The 14,976-nt window shown below is 48.3% G+C and overlaps 1 protein-coding gene across 1 annotated transcript; it reads right to left on the reverse strand.

The window, feature by feature from the left end:
• Positions 1 to 1,756: 1,756 nt before the first annotated feature.
• LOC140898283 (zinc finger protein RFP-like) lies at positions 1,757 to 13,351 on the reverse strand. The gene is made up of 7 exons (XM_073311917.1): positions 12,935 to 13,351; positions 10,783 to 10,878; positions 7,769 to 7,999; positions 7,431 to 7,453; positions 6,665 to 6,780; positions 4,657 to 4,716; positions 1,757 to 2,433 (listed from the first exon to the last, which is right to left on the reverse strand). Exons 1-7 carry the CDS (start codon positions 13,349 to 13,351, stop codon positions 1,919 to 1,921), a joined length of 1,458 nt encoding a protein of 485 aa, XP_073168018.1. The 3' UTR covers positions 1,757 to 1,918.
• Between the last annotated feature and the right edge of the window lie 1,625 nt (positions 13,352 to 14,976).

Raw genomic sequence — 14,976 nt, forward strand, 5'->3', positions numbered from 1 at the left:
ATAAATGTTTCCGAGTTCATAGTGAAGAGGCTTCAAAGCATCAATGCAACTCTCCCATCTTGTCTGTGCTCTCCCCTTTTACAAGATTATGATAAAAGTTGTGCAAAGTCCGCCCTGTGAGATATCATTTGAAATGAAGGTCTTGTCTACACCCCAGAGTTAGGTCAACAAAAGGCAGCTCCAGGTGCCCAGCTCTCTTTGCTGAATTTATCCCCTACCCTCTCAGTGCCCAATGAGCGTTTCCCTTCTGAGAATGGTTTTGCTTTCACTCGTCTCATTTCAGCTTCCCTCCTTACTCTTGTATTACTTTATTTTCACTTTTTCCCATTGCATTTCTTCTCTCCCTTCTGGTTAAACCTGCCCTGTACCTGACTCTCCCCTCCACACAGCCACCTCTTCTTCATCCTGGGATTGATTCAGCTGGGATTGTTTAGCCTGCAGAAGAGAAGAATGAGGGGGGATTTGATAGCTGCTTTCAACTACCTGAAAGGGGGTTCCAAAGAGGATGGCTCTAGACTGTTCTCAATGGTAGCAGATGACAGAACGAGGAGTAATGGTCTCAAGTTGCAGTGGGGGAGGTTTAGATTGGATATTAGGAAAAACTTTTTCACTAAGAGGGTGGTGAAACACTGGAATGCGTTACCTAGGGAGGTGGTAGAATCTCCTTCCTTAGAGGTTTTTAAGGTCAGGCTTGACAAAGCCCTGGCTGGGATGATTTAACTGGGAATTGGTCCTGCTTCGAGCAGGGGGTTGGACTAGATGACCTTCTGGGGTCCCTTCCAACCCTGATATTCTATGATTCTATGATCCAGGTGACATCTCCCCACCCACAACTCCTTCCCTCCGCAGCATCCCTTCCCTGGTGGCCTGTAGGTCACACTCCCCAGTCCCTGGGGCTCCCTCTCCCAGGCTCCCTGCTGCTGTGGAACCTCCAGTTTCTCCCCAAACCCCCAAATCGTAATTAATTTAGTCTGTGTCCCTGCCACCCCCACCTCTGCCTGTCCCCAGCCTGGCTGTTAATTCTTCCCCCAACCCCACATAACTTCTGCCGTCAGCCCCTCCCTCAGTTCTGACCTTGCAACCAACACATCTGCCCCTCAAGGCCCCTCTGCTCCTCCTGCAGCTCCAGGGGTTCTTCCCCCTCCTCCCCCACATCCCTGGTTCTGCACAGAGGAAGGAGGAGACGCTTCCAGGGGCCAAAGAGATGAGGTATGGCGGGGGTGGGGGGGGGAGTTGTGTAGACAGGGGTCCACCAGGGGCATAGGGATGAGCTAGAGCGCTGGGTAGATGGCCTGGGGGATTCCCATAGGGGGGCTAGGATAACTGTGGCTAGAGAAGCTCATTTTTTCGTCCCATGTTTTATTCCCAGTGGGCTGTTCCCCCCATGTCTCAGTGCCACTGTCTGATCCAGGATCCCCAGAGTCCTCCTGGATCATAGAGGACAGTGGCAAAGAGGCTGCACAGACCCTGGGGCAGTGATGACATTGGCTTCTCTACCTTGCTCACTCAATGCGCTCTATGGTTTGACAGGCCAGGGGCTGCACAGAGATGTAGGGTGACCAGATGAAACGGACAAAAGATCGGGACACATGGGGGAAGCAAGCCGGGGTGGAGTTGCCAAAGCAAAAAAAAAAGAAACGGCCGGGGGGGGCCAAAGCCGCAATATCAGGACAAATGGTGTCCCAACCGTGCATGGGTCGGGATGCGGGACAAAGAACTAAAAATCGGGACAGTCCCGATTTTATCGGGACATCTGGTCACCCTACAGAGATGAGACCAGAAGCAACCTCCAGGGACAGAGAGGAAGCATGTTAGACAGTCCACAGGGAGAAGTCATGGAGACTAGGGTGTGCGAGGCTAGAGAGGCTGATTTCAGGGCCCCAGTGGGATATTCACACACACACACCTCGCCCAACTCTCAGGGACACAGTCTGAGCTGGGATTTCCACCCCACCCGGAGCCAGGGGCGGATTCTCTCCCCAAGGACGGAGCCCAGTGGGAAAGTGAAAAGCGGGGCCTCGTCACCAGCATCGATAAATGTCACCTGCCCCCGGTCACAGTCCAGACAAACCCGGATCCTGCTGGGGGCCCAGCTCAGGGGCAGGGGGGTCACAGGGGAGGTGAGAGCAAGGAACTGACCCGGCCACCGTGCCACAGCCCAGATCCCCCTGTCAGGTCTACGGCTGATCGCTCCCTTCCTCCCCACAGCCTCTCTGGCCACCCCCACAGCCCAGCCTGTCCAACCCCCCACCTCCACCTCCCAGCAATGTCTCCCCGAGGTGAATCCCTCACAGCCCAGCACACAGGGCTCAGTGTCAAATCTCTCAGGGTTGTTGGGCAGTCGCTGGCGTGTGTCTCCTCGTCTCACGCTTTTCCGATCCTCAGACAGGATGAGTTGGGACTGAGCCGTGTCTGGATCCAGAGTCACATTCACTGGGGAGAGAGAGAATCCGAGCATTAGGGGCAGAGCTTGGCCCTGGGGGAGGCTGGGACCATTTCTCACACTCCCCAGCAGCCCTGATCAGCCCTGGATCCCAGGGAGCTGCCTCTGTCCTGGGCACCTGAGACTGAGCAGAGATGTCACTGCAGTTCCTCACTGTTTGATAGGTTTCAGAGTAACAGCCGTGTTAGTCTGTATTCGCAAAAAGAAAAGGAGTACTTGTGGCACCTTAGACACTAACCAATTTATTTGAGCATGAGCTTTCGTGAACTACAGCTCACTTCATCGTAGGAACCACTTCACTGGTTTTTCATTTGTTTGCAGAGGCTTCAGCTCCCAGCTCCCCCTGCTGGGGCTGCTCCATTCCCAGCATCAGAGACACAACCAGGAAGAAAAGGAGTACTTGTGGCACCTTAGAGACTAACCAATTTATTTGAGCATGAGCTTTCGTGAGCTACAGCTCACTTCATCAGATGTTTACCGTGGAAACTGCAGCAGACTTTATATACACACAGAAATCATGAAACAATACCTCCTCCCACCCCACTGTCCTGCTGGTAATAGCTTATCTAAAGTGATCAACAGGTGGGCCATTTCCAGCACAAATCCAGGTTTTCTCACCCTCCACCCCCCCACACAAATTCACTCTCCTGCTGGTGCTAGCCCATCCAAAGTGACAACTCTTTACATAATCAAGTCGGGCTATTTCCTGCATAGATCAAGGTTTTCTCACATCCCCCCCACCCCCATACACACACAAACTCACTCTCCTGCTGGTAATAGCTCATCTAAACTGACCATTCTCCAGGTTTAAATCCAAGTTAAACCAGAACATCTGGGGGGGGGGGTAGGAAAAAACAAGAGGAAACAGGCTACCTTGCATAATGACTTAGCCACTCCCAGTCTCTATTTAAGCCTAAATTAATAGTATCCAATTTGCAAATGAATTCCAATTCAGCAGTTTCTCGCTGGAGTCTGGATTTGAAGTTTTTTTGTTTTAAGATAGCGACCTTCATGTCTGTGATTGCGTGACCAGAGAGATTGAAGTGTTCTCCGACTGGTTTATGAATGTTATAATTCTTGACATCTGATTTGTGTCCATTTATTCTTTTACGTAGAGACTGTCCAGTTTGACCAATGTACAACCAGGAAGGTATCAGAAGCTTTTAGTGAGGAGGGAGCAGAAGAGGAAGGTACCAGCTTTAAACCCCAGAGGCAACCTCCCTCCCCTAATGCAGCCTCCACCCCCAGGCCAGGGAACAGAGAGGAAGTGCAGCATTGGGGAAGAGCCACTTTAGACCAGAGAGTAGGAGGTGGCATTGGCTGGGGTAGCCCCATCCCTAGCCCAGAGAGAAGGGAGAGGGGCAGCATCAGCAGGACAGCACCTCCCCAATCCATGAAAGAGTGAGATGCTCCAATGGGAGAGCCAAGCCCTGCCCAAAGGAAAGGTAGGATGTTGGAGAAGAGCGATAGGGGAAACCAGAGACGCCTACTTTGTAATTTTCCACGGGGGTGCTTGACCCTCCGCTCCGCCCAAGTCCCTGCCCCGACTCCACCCCTTCCTCCAAGGCCTCACCCCACCCCATCTCTTCCTGCCCCTGTCTCATCCCATTCTGCGCCCTCCCCTGAACACCCCCCGCCCTAGCTCCATCCCCTCCCTGCAGCGCCTTCTGCACACTGCTGAACAGCTGATTGCAGTGGGCGGGAAGTACTGGGAGGGAGGGGGAGGAGCTGATTGGAAGGGCCACAGGCGGGAGGGAGGCGCTAGAGGAGAGTGGGAGCAACGGCCACCAGTGGGTGTTGAGCACCAACTCTTTTGCTGTGGGAGCTCCATCCCCCGAGCACCCACGGAGTAGACGCCTATGGGGGCAACCCCCTCAGCCAGGATAAAGGACAGGGATGTGTCAATCCTCAGGGGAGAGAGCTCTCCACTCATTCCTCTCAATATAATATTAAAAGTCCTGTCAACGTCTATGAAAACCCCAGGGTCAGAGTTAAGGGTGTTTGGATGCTGTTCAGGGAGAGTGTTTTTGTTCATCAGCGTGGGCATGAACTCAGCACCAAGGTAACTGTCAGGAGTATTTGTGTGACTTCAGCTTGGGATCTCCACAATGTTCAACGTGTTTATTTTTAGGGATCTGTGTGTCATGGTCTCTGTCAGTTTGGTTGGTAACTTTAGCTACAATCTCATGAAAATGTTTTCTCTGGTTTCTCACCCTGTCTGTGTGCTCGTACACGTTCCCCTCTTCTTGTTTCCAGTGCAGACGGCAGAGTGTCTAGAGGGGGAAAGGAGAAAAGAGACGAGATTTCAGGCTCTCTTATTTATAGCAGCATTCCCACTCTGAACTCCTAGAACTGTGTTTCGGTCATGACAGAGAAACAGACAGAGAGGCCCAGAGACACTCAGATATTTAATATAAACTAATCTGAAACTTTCTCTTTCCCCTCTCATTCAGGCATCTCACAGAAATGGAAGCCTCACAACCATCCCAGGACTTACAATCTCTACGGGATGTTGAGACTTCGTGAAATCCTGGCTCTAATTGTTAGCTGTTGGGTCTGTTTACTCAGTGTCTCTACAGAAAGCAGCATGATGGGGCCCTCGTCCTCCATAGGCAGAAATAGGAATAATAATAAAATCATTTTATCCATGTGGACATTGAGGCAGGGGGAAGGTTGGCTCCATGAGCCAGATTCACCCCTGTACCGGCAAAAGGAGAGAGGGGAGGGGCCATTTTATGACTCTGTTGTTCAGTGGCTGCAGGGGCCGGTGCAGACCTTGGCCCAGGCTGAGGAAGTTCTGAAGCCAGCCAGAGCTACCTCCCTCTGACAGTGGTGCCCATGTGTCTTGGCCAATGTGCAGAGTGTCAGAGGCCCAGCTTTACACTGTCCATGTCCCTCCGTCCCTGGTCCACCCCCACCCCATTCCCAGCCCTCTCAGGAACCCACCTTGTGCCTGCAGCTGCTGGGGAGGAGGTACAAGAGGCTCCTGTGCTGGAGGGATCCCTCACCGTGGGGGAGGAGCTTTCTCCTTCCCTGTGGCCCATTTGGCCCAGACTAGTTGCCATATGGGACCAGAGCCCAATGATGGGCTGGGTCCAGCTTTAACAATTTGCCTTTAATTTACAGGCCTGTCTTTTAGGCCCCTGGGGCCTGGTTCTCAGAGGGGTTGGGCACCTGCAGCTCCCACTGACTCCCCCTGCAGCTGTGGAGGCTACACGGCTCTGGAGCACCTGCCCTGCAGCTCTCTAGTGGGGAGAGAGAAACTCAGGTGCCCCAAATTAGGCCATTTTTACTAAATACGGGCCTTAATATTGTGACCTTTGTTCCATCATGAATTAATGGGAAACATCCTGACACCTGGGCCCTGCTACATCTGCTCCATTTGTCTGCGTTCCACTAGTTATTATGTTCAGTATTGAGAATTGGTACAAGGGTCATGCATAAGTTTGGAGAGACTGAGATTGTGCGTTTGTGCTGACTGACTTGGCTTTGGCCTGGTGAGCTGTTTGCTTGACATAAGGGAAATGTTGCCTTAAGTGACCTTGTTATTAAGTGACGTGTTCATAAGTTGCTCTGTAGGACAAAGAGATGTTTTGATCACACAAAGTGCTTAAAGACGACAGACACCTAAAATGTAGTGCCAAGGAGCAGTTAGCAAAGTCCAAAAACCCCCATGTGGAGACAAGGGTCAAAGTGACCTATGCATAATCGGTGGTAATAAACCAATCAGAAAAGAGAATAACAACATGGAAATTGCTTGGGCAGCAAAAGCACTGAAAATTTAAAAGTTTGTGCATGTGTATTGTATGAGCTATATAAGATACTTAATAGTCATAACACTCAAAGAGGATTGGAAAAAAAACTAATAAATATTTTAGTTGGCTGTGTATAATATGTCAGACATTGTAAGTGTAATGAGAGCCTCGTAGGAGAAATCTACCATGACACACCTATGTCCCAGCAGAAGGCAACTGGCCAGTACGTCTTTCAGTATGTCTGTCATTTCTTACTTTCATAGTAACTGCAATTGCAAGACATGCCTTTGGTACAAACAAAGGTTTCAGTTAATGAACCTGAGTGACTTGGACTCCGTGTGTGGCATTCTCACCCAACAATTAAATAGAGGCATTATCTAATTATGAACCAATTGGCCAGAGTCATTCTCCTCCAACAGTCCCAGAGGCTTATCCCAATTTCCCATTCTAGATCCCTTCTAGGTACCTTTGAACTTTCTCAGAGTCTCCATTAGAGCAAGAGTCTTCTGGGAGAAATCACTGAGTCTCTTATCCTGTTTAGGAGAAATCTCCACTGGCTGCTGGAACTTCCCTTTCTCACACCTGGACAGAAACAATGTCACATGATTATATTTCATTTAGTGACACATTATAAGTTCTTGGCATGGCAGTTAAACCTTCCCCTCAAAAATCCCATTAACATTCTTCAACTCTGGCCTGGAGAGACAAGCTCTGGGGATAAAAGGGGAATTGAGTCTCCATGGCCAATTCATTCCTTGGCCTCCATGCTCTGAGGGACAGGAGGTTCCCATGTGAAGTGCTGTAGAAATCGTCCACTAAGAACTAGACTGAGACACCAACTCCCCACTCCCCAACTTATTCCACACAGTCTCAAAACAGTCGTCAGGCAGGAAAGACTCTTGAGTACTGCTGCCCTGGGCTGAATGGTGACCAGGGCCCCAGCAGTGACAGGCCCATATTCCATCCCCACAATGCTGAGGCAGACAGACCCCCAGGGAGGTGACATCTCTAGGAAATATTTGAGGTTAGTCCTTCCCATTGAATGGATAATTCCAGAGTCTTCTATAAAATGGTGAGAACCTCAGAATAAAGTTTATCAAAGAGATTTGTATCCAAAATGTGACCTCCCCCACACATTTTGCTGTAGAGCTTTGGGGGGATGCGGTGCTAACATCATCTCCAAGGTCTTTCCTAGCATTGTGAAGTGTAAGGGGAGTGAGAGAGCCATGTACCTGCTCAGGGTGCTTCTGACATCCTAGAGGAGAGAGAGAGAGAGAGTATTTCAGTCCCACCTGACACACACTTAACATTCCAAAGAAGGGATATTGCAAGTATGGGGAAAAGAGGCTCTGCCCTGGCTCCAGGGCCATGTGTTTGCTGAGCTAATGGGGCTTTTCCATCTCTAATATCAAATTGTCTGTCACTCTGCAATCAACAATAGTAATTCATATTTCAGGAATGCACACGCTGAGTTACACTGAGATCTCTGACTGCTGGACCCCTGTGCGTATAATTTAGGAGCAGTCCTGTCCCTGTGTGGGGACCTGGGATGTTTCTCACTCAGTCTCACCTGCAGGAATTCACTCACTGGCTTCTGACACATGCCCTCCATCTCACTGATCAGCTCACTGAGACGCGAAATCTCTTCAGAGAGTTTAGTGACACTTTCCCTCCGTATCCTCATAACCTCCTTTTCCAGCTTCTCAAGCTGGGCCCACAGGAGTCGCTCTTGTTCTTCCAGGAACTGCCGCAGTTGCTGAAATTCAGACACAATCTTCCGCCTCTCGGTTCCTGTCTTTCTCTGTAAACAAAAATAGGGCAAGGGCTGGTCATGGACATGGCTGGAGCCTGGGGTCCTTTCACGGAGCGCTGAATGTGCAGGAGGGAGAAAGTCTTTACAAATTCTAAATCATCTTACAGTGAACAATATCCTGTAGTTACTAGAGAGAGGATTTTCTCACACCTTTCCACATTGCCATGTCTGACCTGGTTTGGATCATACGTTATTGATGGCCTCGGACACACAGATCCAAAGCAGCAGGAGGCAGGACTCAGCACTAGAGCTGGGTAACATTTTCTGCACTAAAAATTTTTTCCAGGGGAAATGCAGATTTGTCAACTTTGAAACGTTTTATTAATTCCTGTCACTGTCACCCAGTTGTTTTGTTACAAAAAGAAATCAATGAAAAATCAAAACATTTTCTTGTTTTAATTTTTTCCCAGGGTTTTATATTTCAAATTACTTCATGTTTGAAAATGTCCTTGTTTTTATATAATTATATATATATATATATTTTAAAATGGTCTAAACTGAAACAAAATATTTTGATTTTGTCAAAATGAAACATTTCATTTGACCAAGAAAAAGACAAATTTGTGATTTGCTGAAATTTTTATAAAAAAATAAGCTTTGATTCAACCCAATTCTTTTTAACAGTCAGCCAGTGAAACAGATCTGGTATTTGCTGAGCTCTACTCAGAACCATGTTGACAGAGACAGGTGGGGAGAAAAAAAACAAATGAAACCATGACACAAAAAACTGCAGACTCAGGCAGAGAGCTCTGCATTGGATACACTCATTTCACATTGGGAAAATGTTTATTACAGCCACTGTCCAGGCTAATTCCCCCTCTGGCACTTGGAGTGCAGAAGGTGGGAGCCCGCAAGGATTCTAAAAATTAATACTGGCCACTCCAGGCTTGTATTATTTCCAAGGTTACAGCTTTTCTCTGACCTTGGATGGGTAGATGCTGCCACCACCCAAGTGCAGAACCCCTTTGAGAGCCCAGGAAGGTGCACTTGGGAATTCTTCCTGTGGGGCACCCTCAAGCCCTTTCACCCCCCTCCGGGGAAGAGCTGAGAAAGAAAGGGGAAATCAGCTGTTGCCACCAGCTAATTAAACACCACATGCACAAACCTCTTAACACACAAAAATCCAATCCTGTTCTGAAAAAAGCCACTACAAGGATTAAGCGCCAAGAACAGCTTTCTTCAGGTTCGGCTTAAAGGTGACAAGGAAAACAAAAGCACCTGGGGTTAGCAGAGTGGAGTCGAAAAACCATAAAGGAATAAAAGGTATAAACCTAATCGCATCTTCTTAGACATTTCCTGATCTACTTACATATCTGGGGTTTCAAATGAGTAGTTTCTAGGTATGAGACTGATGATTTTTTCATACCTGGCCCAAGCTTCTTACAGCAAAGCTGCTGCCCTGTCCGCCTTTCCCCGGGAGAACAACAACAGACAGACAAAAGGGGAGTCTTGTCTCCATTTTAAAAAGTTCTAGCCTTCCCATTGGCTCTTTTGTCCAGGTGCCCACTCACTTCCTGTTACCTGGGCATAGCAGTGAGACTTTTTAACCCTTTACAGTTAGAGCAATTAGAGAACAGCTACTAAGAGGGATTTTACAGCTACTGGCTGGCTGGGTGTCCATAAAACGGAGACCCCCCCTTCATTTATCACAGCCACAAAAGCTGGAAATTAATTCATTAATAGAAATGAAAGCTTAGAATCCAAAGAGGATCATGTTGCCCTTTTCTAGGGAGAGGATTTTTCGGGCCCTCTATGGATGTGTGCACACGTACACACACACACACGCACACCACACAGTAATTCAGGATCATGAAGCAGCAGACAAAAGTCTGCATTCCCAAAGGCCACAAAGCAATCATTCACAAGAGTGAAATGTGAAGGAAATAGCCGGGAATAAAAGAAAAACTGTATTTAAAGAGAAACTGACTTAAAAAATAAGGAGGATGTAAGCTGTTGTGAAAGTAAGAAAATCAACATCGCTGGACAGCACCCTCAGGCATACAAGGTGAATGACAGAAATGGAGAAATTGTCAGAGCACAAAGAGACTGTAAGCCAGAAGAGAACGGAGGGATAGAACCCAAGACATCACAGCCAGGAATACGTGGCTTTATTTAAGCTGGAACTCAGAACAGTAAACAAAGATTGCCCAAGAGGATTCATCAAGATATAACTAAACGTCCTCCAAACTCTGGGCTGACAGAGGCAGAGAACTGTGAAATAAGAAGTGAACGTGTAACAGTGGTGGTTTGTTCTGGGTTGGATTTTCTAATTCAGAATTCTGTTATTTCATTCGTGTTAATTGTTACCTATGAAGTGAGTTTAATTAAGGTAACAGTCGTTAATATACAGTAGATAAGAATAATAGTTTACAGTTGTTTATGGCAGTATTTTCAACCTGTGGTCCGCAGACCCAGACGATGTCTAAGAGGGCCGCAAAAGAAAACTGATTGCACAGAATTCAACTATACATACAGACAATCGATTTCCAAAGGAGTCCATCCACACCTCCACACCTTCGAAATTTGCAAATGCAAAAAGGTTGATAACCATTTATGGTGTAAGTCTAAGTAGTAATTCCTGCAAAAAAACCCGCAGTTTTGATTTATTTGTGATTATTCCCCACTGAACGAATTTCTGCTTTACCCCCAACTCATTGAGATAAAATATAATTTGGCCTCTAGATTGCCCCTGCGTCTCCTTATTGCTCTGATGCAGAACGCCCCTCCATCCGGCTCATTACACATACAGGTTAATAATGACAGGCACCTACCAGATATTCCTGGCTTCTCTTTTCTCCACTCATTTTACATCCCAGGAGCTTTTCTCTCTCTTCCCTCAGAGTATTCAAATGGGCCTGAATCTTTTCCTGAAGAAACAGAAAACGATTTCAGTGGTGTTATTTTTAGTTTTAGGAGTGGGGGTGGCAGGCGGGCAGGTGCGGGGGGGGGGCGGGGGAGGCTTTTCCAACACAAACAAACACTCTGCAGATGTGTGGAGAACTCAGTAGGTTTATGATATTAAGGAAGTGGAGACATATTAATGAACTCTGGGAGTGTTTCATTTTCAGACTCTTTGAAGTTGTTTGACCTTGTTACTCCATTGATTTACGCCAACAGGAAACTGGCATCACATACTTGGACACAGTGAGTGGTGTGGGGGGGGGAGAAGTTTGAGGGGGAGGAAGTCGGGAGAGGAGGGACGCAGCGAGCGGTGGGGACCTATAGAGCGGGGGTGGAGTGGAGGAAAGGAGCGACTCACCAGGCAGTGGTGGGTGGAGGGGGTCTCGGGGAAGGGGAAGAGCATGGACAGGAAGAGGTGGAGCACAGGCAAGGCCACCACGGCCCAAGCATCCAGCAGCAGGTTGGCAGTGGCTGCACCAGGGGAGACTAAAGCCTCCCCCGGCCTATTATACCCGCCGACTATGGGAGACTGGGCCATAGACTCCTCCTCCGCCTGCTGCCACTCAAGCACCTAAAACTTTCCCCATAGAAAAGTACGGGCACCTAAGTCTGCACCAGAGAAAATGGACAGCTTTGAAATCTGGAATGGTGGCCACCCACAATGACCTAAGTATCGCGATTCCCAGTGTATGCAAACACAGCGCTCTTTACTTGTCCCCCACTCCAACCCCCGGTTGTTTCTTTAGCCACCTGCTGCATATCCTCTTCATTAGACTGTGACTGTGAGCTCTCTTTGCCTGACTTCTCTGTACGGTGCCTGGGACAATGGGGCCCTAATCCCTCACTGGGGACCAGAGATGCTACTGCAATAGAAATCAGTACATTCTATTGATTATGAATTATTATTATTATTGTTATTTATGTCAACATGGAAACTTTATGGGCACTGAAATCTACGGCCAAAATTTCCAAACAGAAATCTTCAGGACTGGGACTCTCTCCCTGTGCCCTCAGGAGACGTGGAAGAGGGACGATGCCAGTTAGAGGGTGGCTGGCCCTATTATAGGAGAGGGGTCTCTGCCCCACCTGTCACATGCCAGTTCTCCTCCCCAGGTGGGGAAAATGGGGAGTGGTGACCGGTGGGATCATGTGATTCAACCAGGCCTGGGGTAGGTAAAACAGAGGCCTATAGAGAGCCAGAGGGAGGAGGCTTGTGGAGAAGGCAGAGGAGGCCTTGGAGCTTCCTTGGGGTGATAAGGCCGAACTCCAGACTTGAAGTCCTGCGAGTCGCTGCTGAGAGAGCAGGGGTGTTACTAGCCCCAAAAAGCCTTTGTGGATTATTTCTGGAAACTGCAGAGGGAAACTGAGGCAGAGCCCCAGGCCAGGAGGGGGCACTCTGGAGGCAATGACCCTGCTACATGCCTCGTTGCTCTGCTGCCCCCTCCAACTCAGTCCCAGCTTCCTGCATCAGACAGATTTGCTAGGCTCTGCAGGATGGGAGCTCTACTCCAGTGCCCTCCTACGTCTCATGAGGGTGCAGCGCAGCTCCCTTGGTTCTCGTCTGGGTGAGGAGCTCTGCAGGAAAATGATGAAGGGGATGTGGGCCAAGAGGACAGCCCCAGCTACACCTTCTGCTCCCTCAGCCCCAAGGACAGGAGCAGCATGGACATGGTGTTAATAGCTTTGGGAGATGGTGGAAGTGGGGAAGGGCAGAGAAGGGGGGTCCTTCACTGCCCAGGACTCCACATATAGGAAGCAGGAGGGGGTGGGGTGCAGGTTACTCACTCCCCCACACTCCAGCATGTTAGCCTTAGAATATTTATTTAGGGCCACACTTCTCACCTGCACAAGCCTTTGGAGGATTCCCAGTTGCTGGGAAACCTACCTAGGCCTGAAGTCCCTCGTTCCTCTCCAGTGGAGGCTTATTGAGTGGCTATCTGGGGCTCAAGAAAACCCTAATGCTGGGCGAAGGTGAGTTTCCCAAGGCTCTGGCTATAAAAATAACAGTTGGTCATTTCCTACCTTGAATTCTTCGGCAGCTTCTTCAGCAGGAATCACGGTGTGATCTCTGTGCTCCTTGGATCTGTCACACACCAGGCAGATGTGGATTTCGTCCTCTTTGCAGAAGAGTTTGAGAGGCTCCTTGTGTTTCTCACACAGTCTCTCTGGTCCTGATTCCCTCCCTGTCTGCAACCTGAGTTCTCTGGCTGCTTCCACAATATTCCTGAGCTGCCTGTTCGGCCGGAGGTTCCTCTCGGGAAAGATCTCTCTGCACTGAGGGCAGGCGATGTCCGTAGCGAATCCCCACCAACACTGGGTGATGCAGGCTTTGCAGAAACTGTGATCACAGTCTAGAGACACCGGATCTTTAAAATACTCCAGACAGATGGGACAGGTCATTTCGTCCTGGAGAGTTTTTGCTGGATTTGTAGCAGCCATGGCTTCTAGTGCAAGAAAGAGACCAGAGAGGTATTTAGTTTCGTTTCTTTCTTGTCAGGAATGGGCTGATTGAATTTGGCACAGTCATTAGGCATTTCTTTTCTGGGTGCGGTCTCATGCTGTTTGTTTTTTGTAGATTGAAAAGAATCTTTGATTGAAGTGTGATGAGCAGGGCCCTACCAAATTCACCACTGTAAAAAACGGGTCAAGGAATGTGAAATCTGCTCTCCCCTGTTGGGGACACTGGGGCATGGCCACTAGGTAACTCGAGGGGATGGAAGACCACGAGTGTCGATGAAGCCCCCTCGCACTAGGCCCATGTGTCCTTGGCCCCCCCTCCCGCCTGGAGGCACTCGCAGAAGCTCTGCGTCCTAGGCCCAAGTTTCAGAGTAACAGCCGTGTTAGTCTGTATTCGCAAAAAGAAAAGGAGTACTTGTGGCAACTTAGAGACTAACCAATTTATTTGAGCATGAAATACATGAAATGAAATAAAATGAAATGAAATGAAATACATGAGCACGAAAGCTCATGCTCAAATAAATTGGTTAGTCTCTAAGGTGCCACAAGTACTCCTTTTCTTTTTGCGTCCTAGGCCCAAGTGTCCTTGGCCACCCCGCCTGGAGGCGCACACAGCAGTTATGCTGAGAATCTGCAAAAATATGCTGCAGAGTCAGATTGCCTGAAACTAAGCAAGGCCAAACAGGGCAGATATGGAAGAACAATGCTGAATAAAGCAGCTTTATGTATAGTTTAACAAATGATACAGAGAACCAGGGAACTAGCTGGGAACTGGATTGGCTGGCTATATGGATACTTGGGGCAGCTTGCTATTGGATAAGTATGCTGGGAAAAAGGATGTATAAAAGCCTGTGTAACTTCCTGTTCTGTGTGCAGGATTTGAGATTCAAATCTCCCTGTAGCTATTTGAAGCTTCAAATAAACTTTTCTGCTTCTCCACCCCATTGTGATTATTGGGTATAGCACACCGGGTAACGAACCACTCAAGCTGTTGTTCAGCCTCTCGGCACTGGGTGCCGGCAACAAAATGAAACATTTCAATTCACCCCAAATTATTAATTTTTGTTTACCATTGCAGGATGGGTTTTTTTCATTCTGATTTGGTACAAAAAATAAAAATGGAATTTCTCACAAAAAGGACATTCTTGTTCCTGACCCACTCCAGTGCAAAGCACCAATTCCTTCTCCATGTTACTAGACATATCCAGCACACGAGCCACATAGACAGCAACATCTAAAGACCTGTGACTGAAGTTCCGAGCCCACATCTCTAGCTACTCCTGTGTACCTCCTTCAGTGAGACAGCCATGGAATCCTTTCCAGTAACTACATTGCGTGCAGATCTGGTCACCCCTTAGCAAAAAATATTTATTTGAATTGGAAAACGTACAGAAAAAAGCAACAAAAATTGGGCAAAAAAAGTGATTGGGGTATGGAATGGCTTCCATATGCGGAGCGATTAATAAGACTGGGACTTTTCAGCTTGGAAAAGAGACAGCTAAGGGAGGATATGATAAAGGTCTGTAAAATCATGACTGGCATAGAGAAAGTAAATAAGGAAGTGTTATTTATTCCTTCTGGTAACACAAGAACTCGGAGTCACCCAA

This window comes from Lepidochelys kempii, chromosome 14 (assembly GCF_965140265.1).
Source record: "Lepidochelys kempii isolate rLepKem1 chromosome 14, rLepKem1.hap2, whole genome shotgun sequence".
Classification (NCBI taxonomy): domain Eukaryota; kingdom Metazoa; phylum Chordata; order Testudines; family Cheloniidae; genus Lepidochelys; species Lepidochelys kempii.